General features: G+C 38.7%; 1 protein-coding gene across 43 annotated transcripts in view; it reads right to left on the reverse strand.

Annotated features, from left to right (window-relative positions):
* SORBS2 (sorbin and SH3 domain containing 2) overlaps positions 1-13,202 on the reverse strand; it is a 216,621-nt gene that overhangs the window by 62,726 nt on the left and 140,693 nt on the right. For 41 of the 43 annotated variants that reach the window (XM_077848768.1, XM_077848771.1, XM_077848767.1 and 38 more), the window contains 3 exons: positions 9,396-9,534; positions 5,333-5,505; positions 308-374 (listed from right to left, as the gene is read on the reverse strand). In XM_077848768.1, coding sequence (XP_077704894.1) covers positions 308-374; positions 5,333-5,505; positions 9,396-9,489 — 334 coding nt within the window. In that variant the 5' untranslated portion in view covers positions 9,490-9,534. Of the gene's footprint in view, positions 1-307; positions 375-4,543; positions 4,780-5,332; positions 5,506-9,395; positions 9,535-13,202 lie in introns of those variants that run through there. The other 2 variants (XM_077848775.1, XM_077848773.1) reach the window with 2 other exon arrangements.

Raw genomic sequence — 13,202 nt, forward strand, 5'->3', positions numbered from 1 at the left:
CAAGGATTCTGTTTACGCACACACCACCCCACACCGCTCCAGGTTGTGCCCAGGGAAGGAGGAAGGGACCAGAGCACCTGGAGGCCCTCCAAGGGTCACCTAATAAGAGCTTCTTGGCAGCTCGGCAGTGAGGCAGGAGCACAGGTGTCTGTGATTTGAGGGTGACGTAAGGAGAAGAGAAGAGAAAGAGGGCCAGCCACGGTGTTGCTAGGGTCCTAACATTTTGTGTGAACCAGAACTATACAGGAGAGCACACATACAGCCTTCCCCCATGGGGTCTGGTCAGAAAACCCAGTAACATACATACCTGGCTTGTGCACCATGTGAATCTGCTTAAACATTGTCTTGTACCAGTCCTTTGGTCTGTCAACTGTCTATAAAAGAGAATGCCCAATGGTTAAAAAACTGGTTCCAAATCAACAGGGTTCCTCAGTGTTTTTCTTTCTATATTTTATCTTTTCACAGAGCAGATTTCTGTTCTGTGATTTAAAAAAAAAAATCTATCTCATGATGGTAGTACCAGCAACTTATCCAGTTATGCAGGCAGCTTGTAAATATGGTTATCCTTTGTTTGAGTTTAGGCTGAATTGGAACATCATATGCTATGGTTTTAATTTTTCTGAATCATACTGTGCCCAGCCCTAGATACTTGATGTTTGCACAAACATATTTATATAAAATTCATGGACTAGAAGCTGTGGTGTTGTAATAGTTTGCTTACCTCCTTTTGGTGATGATTATCATTATCCTTAAAAACATTTTAGTGAGTGTTCTGGCCAAGACATTATTTTTAGAATTAACGAGGGGATATTTTTGACTTTCAAACTCTATTCTTATCAGCTTAAATTTAGAGAAATAAAAATATCATATTTATTAGCCTAAATTACTAACATACTGAATGTACATAGTCCAGAGTACATAGTCTGGAGTCCTGCAGCAAATCTAAAAAGGTGTAAATATTGTTTTGAAAGTTTTTAAACATGCTAATAAAATGTATGTGACTTTGCCTGGCTAAACTGTAAATTCCTTTAGAGTAGAAGCTCCTTGCACACCCCTGGGTTGGGACACGGTAGAAACAGTGGACTGTAGTGGGAAGAAAAAATTAGTGTCAGCTTAACATAGATCCAAATCTTGCTTCCCTTAATTATTGTTGCATAATTCTTAGCCATATGAATTTGGACCAGTTAAGTAAGCTTTTAGGCCTCAATTTTGTCCTTTCTAAGATGAGATAATTATATCTATATCATAGGGTTGTTATGGAAATAGAAGGAAACCACATATACAGTAAGACCTAGAACGATACCTAGAATATAAGATATGCTCAATAGATAATAGAGGTAGGGAGCATTACATATTTATTGAATAAAATAATGAATGAATCCAGGTTATTAGATGGAATGCTACCTGACTGTACACCTGTGAAGGAGACCTGCACCTTTATAATCATTAATGATTTTGCTTGGCAAGATCTTTATCTCAATATTTCCAGAAATACTCCAGCAAGAAACTCAATCATTCTGTGTATGGTAATAAATAAACTGGATTTTCCGAGACAGTTCTCTTGATATAAAATATTCTGTTAGGACTGCCACAAAAATATTCTTGTGCTTTTTATACTGAGCTTTTTGGTATAGACCTTATATCCTATTTTTTTTCCCCTCAGAAATGTGGTAATTGCATTTTTCATCTGGAAACTGAAGAGTCTGTGCCATATCTAAATTTATTTTGAAATTTCCCCTCAGAAATGTAATTGCATTTTTCATCTGGAAACTGAAGAGTCTGTGCCATATCAGAACCTAAGGTATATGCTTCTGATAGTCACCATAAATATAGATTAACATTAAGAGCTACTTGACTTTGTTATGAATCACCTCATCATTCACTTGAGGCTCTTTCTGTAATGGAGAAGCTGAGGATAATGTTGATTGACCTTATATTCAGATGGTGGGAGCTGGCGAGAGGGGTGCAGTGATGAAGCAGGAGTCTAGTTTTTATTTGCTGGGTATTTATTTATTTATTCACTCATTCATGAGAGACACAGGGAGAGAGAGAGGCAGAGACACAGGCAGAGGGAGAAGCAGGCTCCATGCAGGGAGCCTGATGTGGGACTCGATCCCGGGACTCCAGGATCTCGCCCTGGGCCAAAGGCAGGCGTGCCAACCCCTGAGCCACTGGGGCTGCCCTATTTGCTGGTTTAAATACAGTAGCTGAACATGTGTCTTTAAGGGACGTGTTCATAAAAGATCAATTTCCCTTTCGTTAAGTTTTATTTCCTTTACTATTCAGCCATAGAAAATAAGACCTAACTTTGTGCCAACATGTTGCCCAGCCATACCTGGACACAACCAATAGCAACAAGGAAATCTAATAAGTAAGTTATATCACTGTATATGGCAATGTGTCTTGACAGACAGGATTTTTTTTTTCTTCACTTGCTGGAGGGCACGTATCAGGCAGGAGCTCAGTTGTGCCATCTGCTAGCTTTATATGGTGAGCACAGAGATGCCAGGAAGTGCCCAACTGGTTGGCAAAGAGGAACGTGAAACTGGTAAAAGGCAATGCTAAAACTCTGTGTCCCTTTCTAAATGAAGCACTCTAAGCATTTAAAGTCTCTTTTATAAATGGCGTCATGGACATGTTATGGCTGAGATTGAGGCCAAGGAAATAGACGTCTACTCAAATTGAAGGAAGTTTACTTTCGTATGTGTCCTTCAAGGTTATCTTTGTGTGAACAGTTAAACTACTAGCAATTCAGGATTCAGTTGTTTTCTGTAATTTTGGCAGAATGCACCTGAATTTTACATTTCTACAGTTTACAAAGTATCAGAACTCTACATTGATTTATCATGCAGAGATTTCCAAAAATGGGAAGAGACACAGATTTCCTACATAGGAGTATACAGTGATTCCATTCTATTTTTGCCCTCTCTAGCTTTGAAAAGGCTCAAACGGTGTTATATTTGAACTAGAAGAAAGGAATCTTGTATTTCACTTAACTAGCTGGCTTTAATTAGACAACCTCCTGAGACCTGAACCCTAGTGATTTTTGTTGTTGTGAAGAATGGCAGTAAAAGGCTAACACAGACGTCCCAGGTCACCTGAGAGAGGGCAGACCGGGAGCCTTCATTCAAATAACTCAAAGGTACATTTGTCGACTTTTGGCTTTCTAGAGTTTCTAGTTTACTTTACAAAATTCTGTTTCCTTGGTATAGGCTAGTTGTCTAAAATGAGACTATAACATGATACACTGAGACAGGACTGCCTTTGGTGGATACACGGAGCTGAAAGTTCGTGTGAAGCAATTCGAGTCTGATAATCATTACTTTCTACACGGATGAGAAAGAAAAACAACCTTGGAGATTCTTGGCCTGCGGTGGCTCAGAGATGGCCTGACTCAACATTTATAAACACAGCTATACTTGGGGATGTGCTCAGCAAGCCTGGAAAATAGGGACCCGTGAATAAGAGTCTTCACAGACCTGTGCCTTCTTTGCAAAGTTTTAAAAGTCTAAATAAGAGCACGACTGTACATAAAAATTAGGGCTCCTTATAAGGAACGTCTGGGCTGTTTATATTTCATTTTCCATTTTGTAGAAAGGAAACTAGCATCGAATGTTTAGTACATGTATCTGCTGATGCATATCTAAACATGCTGTGATTTGCAAGTAGAGAGACAATATAGAATTTTAATACTACTTGATTTTCACTAACTACGATGTCTGTTTTTTTTTCCTTTTGAAAACTAGTAAGCAAGTAAGCAAGTCCTTGCTATTTAAGAAAATTATGTCTTATGGATAAAAATAAAATTGGCCCAGCTTTTTGTGTGGTTTTTTATATATCATTTATCAAGTTAAAGACACACCCAGATATCTCAGATACAATCCTTTCAGACAGAAATCTATAACAACATAGAACCAGGGAATCTCCTAATTTGTGTATATACTGTGACTTGAGGGTCAATGAAACAGAACCGATGACACCATTCCTGTCTGACACTGTATCCTTCCATTATTTGGAAAAGAAGTTTCAAATTTAACCATTTTGAGTCAGAAAGCTTAAAAGGGAAACAAATGACAAAACACATCACCAGAAACATATAGTTGTCATAAGGCTGTTAGTCACAATCCCTGAACTTTTTCTATTACTTTACTTAAATATGACAATCATCAGCTCCAACATAGATTTTTCTAGGACTTCGTAATTAGCCACATTCAACGTTCCCAGCATCTAGCAGAGTCCACAACCCCAGCAACTGTGTGCAGATTGACTTTCTGGCTTTCAATTCTAATACAGATGCTTGGAATAATCGATTTCTAACTCTTCTCTCAGAACACGGAATCCCCATGCGAGAAATGCAGTCTTACCACTGCTTTTTTCCCCCTCATCTCTTTCCCATTCTTTTCCTCTCCCCACTATTGTCTTTGGCCCCCCAGGGTTCGCATTCCAGGGAAGCAGCTCTTGGCAACAGCCCCGCCAGGTATGTGGCTGCTGCAGGCACGTGAGTGCAGCCTGCACCCACTTCTTGCACATCCCCCCAGTTCACCTGCAGAGATGCTGCTGCTCTCATCCTGGTTTCCAGAGTCTTCCTCCTGCCGTCTAGCACAAACCTTCTCTGCGAGTAGACTGGTCAGCGAGCCGCTGCCTGCCCAGGCTCTCAATAGCTGTCTCTGCTGCTGCGGAGCTTTGCCAGAAGGGGTTGCCCTGACACACTGAGCAATACTTTGGCAGAGTTTAAAGACTTAAAAAAAAAAAATCCAAACACTTTCACTTATCATCACTGAGGGCTCACAGCAGGCACAGCTGAAGAGGGACACGAAAATGTGTATTTCTCTTCACAGTTCTTCCTTTCCATGACATTAACTCCCTTCACTCCAAAATCATCTCACCTCCCAAAGCCCAATTCACAGCTCCCAATCTCCTGGATGTGAACACACATCCATTTCAAGAAACAAATCACTGGTTTATTTGCCATGCACGTGGGAATTCAATGCAGCCAAAGAATTCGCATTTTCTTGTTCCTTCTCTTTTGTCTCTCTATGGCCCTGACACTCGTTGGGAAAAGGTAGAACAAAACAAAACATACCTTTATTGTTTATCAAGATCACAATTTTCATGATTTTTAATTAGAATGCAAACCCAGATTGTGTGATTAGCTTCGATTGACAAGTTCTCTTTCTCCGCCACACACAGCATAATATTCATGAGAACTCAGATGGCACAGAGGGCAATCCTCATTATATAAGAGCGTAGGAATGCACAAAGCCATCGACAATCCATCCTTTGTGGAGTCTGTGCACAGCCCTGCAGCAACGCACACCCTGGCATTCCCTACCGTTCTAATTGCTGTGGGGATTCCAGATTCATCCACGGGCCCGATCCCCGGGTAGTGCGGGGCTTTGATGACGGTCACTCGCTTCTCCTCCTCTGAGGATCTGTACAGTGGAATGGAGCTGCCCATGGTGCCGTCCAGAGACTGTGCGTGCTGGGGATATGCCTCGGTGGAATCTGCGGAGACAGTTTGGGGACATATAATGTATTTGAGGCACAAGGAATCATAAATTGATGATGTGCCTCTTGCACAGTGATGCCAACTCTATCATGGGGTTTATTTCCATCACTATCTCTTTTAACCCATTTACCCTCCATTCGAGCCACTGTTGTTATCATGGAGCTATGTACCCAACAGGATGCTAGCAACAAGGTCCTTGTCATTTTCGGAAGAAGGTTGAGAGGAAGAATAGCATTTGCTCAAAGTCCCAAATAGCATCTGAGATGCCTGGGTGGCCCAGGGTGTGACCCCGGAATCCCAGGATCGAGTCCCACATCGGGCTCCCTGCATGGAACCTGCATCTCCCTCTGCCTGTGTCTCTGCCTCTCTCTCTCTCTCTGTGTCTCTCATGAATAAATAAATAAAATCTTAAAAAAAAAAAAAAAGACTGTGTGACCCTGGGGCAGTCACTGTGTTAAGAAATGACTTAAAAAAATTTTTTTTATTGGAGTTCAATTTGCCAACATATAGCATAACACCCAGTGCTCATCCCACCAAGTGCCCCCCCCAGTGCCCATCACCCAGTCACCCCAAACCCCCGCCCATTCCCCTTCCACTACCCCTTGTTCATTTCCCAGAGTTAGGTGTCACTCATGTTTTGTCACCCTCACTGATATTTTCACTCATTTTCTCTCCTTTCCCTTTATGCCCTTTCACTAATTTTTATATTCCCCAAATGAATGAGACCATATAATGTTTGTTCTTTTCCGATTGACTTATTTCATTCAGCATAATACCCTCCAGGTCCATCCACGTCAAGGTAACTGGTGGGTATTTGTTGAAGAAATGACTATATGTATCACCTCATCTTATCCTTCTAGTATGTTTGGCTCCGTTTTATAGGTGAGGAGGCAGGAACTGAGACATTAGTATTCTTGTGACATTGCTGACTACTATTATTTGAAAGTGCAGAAATGTCCTCTGAGAACAAAAGATATGACTGGTGAGTATACAGCTGCAATTTCGTAAAAGTAAACTGAAAACAAAGATCACATTAGGACATCTCCACATCCAAAAAAAAAAAAAAAAAGGAAATCTCCACATCCAAACATGTACTTAAGTGTGAGGGCTTATGGATTAAATAAACGATTTTAAATCATCGGTGTTGATTTTTATTTAAGTAGCCACTATGGCCATAATGTCTTTGCTTTTACTTTAAAATACCAAAACCCATGACTTCTTGCCCCTTGAGTATAAAAATTGCCTTAAGCATAAAATTTAGTTGAGATTTATCATGTTCCTGTCTTCATGCCGTGTTTATTAGCTTTTAGTATATTTTCATAAGAAACAGAGAGGACTTTGTGTACTATATATTCCACTTACGCTTAGTTCACAGATAATTATGAAGGTCAACATTATTACCATTCATCGGGCACAATTGATAATATGGCTCCCTGCTTTTTTATACTAAATTTCAAAATTTTGGTGAGCAAGAATGATTCTTGACATAGTCTGATCCAGTACTCAGGAAGGTCTCTTTCTATGTGGATATGGAAAAGTTCTAATGTTTCAGGGTAGCGTTAATTGATTACATATATATGTGTGTACATGTATGTATATCTATCTATTCATCTCAAAAGCTATGACTGTGTTTTTGTAACAAATTTATATAGAACTTCACAAGTAAGACTTAAAAGGATCTAACTCATCAGTATAAGGGAAAGTACAGTGAGGACCCCTATAAGTTAAAATCTATTATAATATTTATAAGTGCTATCACTATTATTATGGCTATGTTCAATTGAGTTTGCAGTGGAAAAGTATTTTCAATCCGTTGCTGATGAAGAATGATTTCATGTGCCATTGTACATAAAAGCAGGATCCTTTTCAAGCCAACTCTAAATTACGACACAATGTGGTATTTGATTCTGATTTCCCATTTAATCCCCAAAAGGATTTGAGTCGGGAATCATGATGGTGGTATTTCTCCTAAAAAAACAAATATTTTTTAAGCACTTTGTATGTGCAAAGTCCCAGCCTAAGCAAACAGCATTAACTCTGTCTTCAAATATGGTTCACAAGATTCAATGAATTGATATTTACATGATACAAATTTAGACCCTTATTTTTTTTTTCCATAGGTGCACTAACAGTCATTTTTGTAGTCTTTTGTCCTCAATGTAAAGTTTCTTTAAGGCAGGAGAGATGTATATACGCTCCTCAGGACCTATCTGGGCACTGGCCGATTGGAATCTGCTCCATGTGTTTAGATAGGGAATTTCCTTCCACGTAGAATGGTTTGTCTGCACACTGATATGCTCTAATATGAAAGCCTGTCTGCATTCAAGGATTTATGTATTCTATTTCTTGGGGTGGGAGGGACAAAGTCATATTTATTAAGACAGATAATGAAGACAAAAAGTCAGACTCTGATAATTATTTGGGGAAATATTATGGCCTAGAATAACTTATAGTTTTACTATAGATGTGTGATAATGTATAGCTGTGTAAAAAACTCTAGGTATAATGGGCTCCCATCATAATACTGCACCATGGACTGATGGTTTAAGAGCAACTTCATGGCACAAAGGTATTCTACTTTCTTATACTCTAAAGGACCTCATTCTAAGATTCACAGATGATCCCCAGGAGCAGCATTAGAGAAGGCACAAGGATATTTAGACTTTTCTTTAATGAGTCTCAGGGCTACATGTAAGTGTAAGACAGGTTTTGTTGACCACAGAAGTTGAGATCCACAGTGAGCCTGCTGAATGTTCCTGGGTAAGCTGATGACATCATGTTTTTCAACAAACAGGGTTGGGGAAGATGAGGTCCTGCCTGCTGTCAAAAAGGAAATGGGGGTCAAAACCTCATGCTCTAATTTCTTTCTGTTGCTGGGTGGTGGGGTGGTAGCCAGAGCACTGGTCCTCTTCTGCTTTTCTGAGAGGTGTGCTGCTGGCAAACTTTCCACCGCCTTCCTCCCTGCTGTCTGGAAGCCTTCCAGCCACTCAGCGTCATGGAAACTTTCTCAGCATGAATTCGGATGATGGTTTGATCTGGTTTGATTTTTAGTGTTTTGATTTTTTTTGACATTCTTAAAACTAAGAAATACTTCTGTTATTTTCTAAATAGTCCTAATATATTTTGCCACATAAAAATATCTGTTATTGTATAGTACAAGTTCTTATCCAGGAGGCTTCAAAGAGGTCACAAGTTCCATGAAATTATATGTTTAAAATTTTTCCTTATGAATGTTCAAATGTTCATTTTTTTTTTTTCTGGAGAAGACCTCTCTTTCATCCAATTCTTAATTTTCAAAGGATTAAGAACTCTCTATGACATTCAGGGCTCATTACTGAAAGGAACTCATATCCCTGGCCAATGGTCTTCTGGTCTCAGTTCGAAGAGCAGTTTATTACTTTGTGAGGCAGTAGTTTACTGTTTACTCTTTGGTGAGGCAGCCTGTTCCCTTTTTAGACTGTTTTAACTCTTTAACAATTCTTTATATATACCAACACAAATTTCTACAATGAAAACTTTTCCGCAAAAGAATAGGCTCTCTTGAACATGGATGGTATTTGCCATCCAAGGAAATGTGCTGTATGAATGTTTTGGTCATGTGAATTCTCCTGCCTATCTGGCCACGTTTTTCTTTCTGCCCCAAACCCCAAATGCCTAATAGCCTCGGAGGTAGATGCAATCATTGTCTTGGAATAGCTGGATGCCTACTTTTCCAGTGTTGAATCCTCTGCTCTTAATTCCTCCCCTAGGATAGCATCATTAACTAGTGGTGTGTTGAATGTTTCTTCCTCCTTTTTTAAAAAAAATTACTCTGGAATTTTTCTCATGTGGTTTGTACTTGTTATATTGAAATTGTTATGGAAATCACGACTATCAAATGACTCACCAAGTGACCGGCCATGCTGCATGATAATGCTGGAATTGAGCGAGCCTGGGAGAGAGTAAGCTGAAGGGGAAAATGGCCTTTGATAGTAACTCATTGGACTCACAGCGCCTCCAGAGTTTCCATTCACTGTTATCTGGCTCTGGGAAAAGAGCAAAGACATCCTGTTATAGCACATAGTCCCCTGTAAACATCATTCCTTTAGATGACAATAAAAGACTTCTACTCACATGACAGCAATCAGCTGTCAAGTGTTTATTTACTTTGAAAACTGATGTCTACAGGGATGGGGTACATTTTTTCAATGTCTTCTCTATCTCCCCTTATTTCTGAAATCACTGTCTTAGATGTCAGAGGGCACAGGAGGTAATTAGGAAGAATAGAATCAGCTGACCATTGGGCATGCCACCCTGCCAACAGAGATGCCAAAAGTATCAGTGGGAGTCAGTATAAAATAAACATGGACGGTGAATTTGCTTTTAGAGTCATGACGGGTGGTCAGAACATTGTCACACTGCTCTGCATGAGGGATTTGAAATGAATCTTCTTTGACAGGAAGAAGGAGATTGGTTTTCAGGCTTAGGGATATCCTCCAGTGGATGGATGTTTCTAGGCAAGCTGATAATATGAGGAACACAACTGTTTGGATTTATTTATCATGAAGCAATCTATTCCAGAAGAATCAGATTTTCATTTAGCTCTTTCATTTAGCACTTTATGAGCCTTTTTTTGTTTATTAATAATTCATTATTTTGATTGCTTTATAGCTGGGTATTTTATATCCCCAGTGATATCTCAAGATACTTGTCATATATAAGTTTCTATGCGTTCAGTCTGGTGCTAATAACATAGTAGATATTTAATAGATATATATTCTGATTGAATTGAATTGAATTGGATCAGCTGAGTTCACAGAGGTTGAGCTCACCACTGTTGAGCATGCCTCTCCATCCACAACACAGCATGAAGCATGATGGAGATTACATAATGCATGCGGATGAGACAAAACGTTAGTGAGAGCATTTAGTTAAAATACCTTACAGCTTAATATGCACAAACACACACATGCACATAAAGAGCCATCATTTGTGAACTTTTTCTACTTATTTTAAAACAAATTAAACTTGTAAAATATAGGCCTGAAATGTAGGTAGTCAATTGCATATTTCCATGAATTTTCACTTTAAAGCAGATGTTTTGAAATGACCCAGGAGTTAATTTAATTTCATTGTTTTATAGCCATACCACATCTGTCCTACAATCAACCTTCCACTATAATGATTGTGCTTACTGATTAAGTATTTCTCTAAACTCTTGCAGAAACCACTCTCATGTCACAAGCCACCATATATCTTCTAGATCTGCTACCTAAAGAGCCCTGGGCATTCAAACGATGTGAGGTGCTGGCCTACCCAAATGCTTCAGGGCCTGTCTGTAACTTTGACTAATTATGTGAGAATATTTTTGCCACCTTGCCCAAACCAGTTGGTTCTTTGTAAATATAATTGTAATACTATTATTATAGGGTGTTACAATGAATGTTAAAATGTTAAAAGCAGGAGAATTCTTATTAAAAACCATTACATTAATTTGTTACTAAACTTAGGGAAATTGTCTTGAATCTTATTTTGACAGTTCCAGTAACATTGATGACAGGTTAAAAAATATTTATTTATATTTACTGCAAATAGACTTAGGGTTTCATTGTGCTAAATCAACTAGGAGTTTACTAATGAAATAATATCATAGAATTTTAGAAAATACTTTGTTGTAATACTGAAATAATTATTAGGAAAATCATCTCATGGAGAATCTAGGTGCAATTTAAATTGCAACTTGAAACTAAGTTCAGTTACAATTAGCTCTGAAGGTGCCCACAAGACTATATGTATGCCTTTCAGGCTCCTGAAGAGGTTTTTTTTTTTTTTTTTAAGATTTTATTGATTTATTCATGAGAGACACAGGCAGAAACATAGGCAGTGGGAGAAGTCCTCACAGGGTGAAGAGTCTTAAAAATAGCTAATTAAATCAGTTAGTACCTAAATTGATATTCTATCACTGTTCTGTATCTTTGGTTAAAGGCCCTACCATTTTTTAAAGTTTTAAAAGTAAAGAACTATTGAAAATCCAGTAAGACATGGAGAGGCCCAGGTCTGCTGAGCTCCTGGCTGTAGTGGTAGGTGGGGTATACCCTGGAAAGTGAGGTATTTTTTTAAATTTTTTTTTCTGTAGCCCAGTTACTAACTGGAACATTTCACAGCAAAGTTTTATATCTAGCCATTGAATGAATACTAAACCCCATCTAAAGCATTGTTAAATATTTAAGAAAGATACTAAAAAGTATCTTTTGTCTTCTGTGATTGCAATGTCCTGAAAAACACAAGGCTTATATTTCTCCACGCATGAAATTTTCAGGTTTATGACCTTGACACAACATAAAGAGTATGTATCACAACTAAAATTTTGTTTATAATGGTGCTTATTTCGAACTTCATTATGAAATTAGTTTTAGAAAAAAAATCCCCCCCTTTTTTTTGCCTAAAGTGATGTACCTTTCAAAGTGAAGCCCTTATCTATATATTACATATGACTGAAAATCTGTATCTTAAAATTTCAAGGCATTTTAGTCATTCACTAATCATTTATTGGGGACAACTTGTCATATAGACACATTTAAATGATGTCATATGTGTAGGATTTATATATTGCTCTAAGTGGAAAAGAAATTACTGATATATAAAACTGTAAATGAAGTCACAAATTTCTATGCCAGAGTTGCTCAAGAAAAACAATTCCAAAAAATCAGAGGGCTAAATTTCTGCAGTGTAGGCTAAGAGTATTTACATCATTCACACCTGTTAGACAGTTAGGTTCAAAAGATGTAGCAGTTAGTGAGAGAGAAACAAGAATTTGCATCATATGGTCAACAATTGTTAATGTGAGAAACAAGGCTATACGAACTATTCACACAGGACACACTCGTATGAGAATTTGCTGTTATCTACTAGGATTTAAGGATGGGTTAAAATTTTTGAGAATTTTTAGACTTTCCCTATAATATAACCATCAGAATATTATATGTATATGTATCTAAATTTCTGAGATAATTTCTTCTTTGAGATAACAAAATCTTATCAAGGCAAATCACTGTACAAACTCATTAGCTAGAGCAACATGGTGTAAATATAAATGACTCCAAAATGAGTGAAGAGAATTGACTCTTTCTCCTCAAAGGAGGCTTATGAGGATGACTGTCAAGGATTTTTGGGATGGACTGTATGGAATTGGCTTAGATATAATTTGCACCTATGTGAATAAAAGTGCTTGGCAGCAAAGATGGCAGACAAGAAATCAATCAGTCCTTGTGTTTGGTGGATGGGAATCTGTATAAAAAGTGGTGCAAGCAAAGGAAGGAAGAATAATTGCAAGCATGGCAGCAGCGGAGATCACGGTGGTGCCAGCTGTCACGGCAAACCTCAGACCCACAGCTGGGGATGGTTTCAGCTACCTGAGCTCATCTGGAATGGCAGGGGGTGCTCACTGGAGGGGTAGGACAAGTCGGTAGTGAGACAGCCTGCAGTGTAGATGTGGATAAGGAGGTCAGGAGTAAGGAGAAGGGGTTTATAAAAAGCAGTGAGAGGATCAGGGGTCTATGCAGCTATGGAGGCCTCAAATCAGCAGGTGGTGGCAGCGACAGTGACTTGGCTGGAGCCACCCTTGAGTAAAAAGTGGCTCAGTTAAAAAGCACCATAGGAGGAAGGCGTGAGGAAGAGGCTTCTGGTGTGCTTTGTCTGTGTGTCTGTGAAGCAT

Source organism: Canis aureus, chromosome 15, assembly GCF_053574225.1.
Source record: "Canis aureus isolate CA01 chromosome 15, VMU_Caureus_v.1.0, whole genome shotgun sequence".
In the NCBI taxonomy this organism is placed as follows: Eukaryota; Metazoa; Chordata; class Mammalia; order Carnivora; family Canidae; genus Canis; species Canis aureus.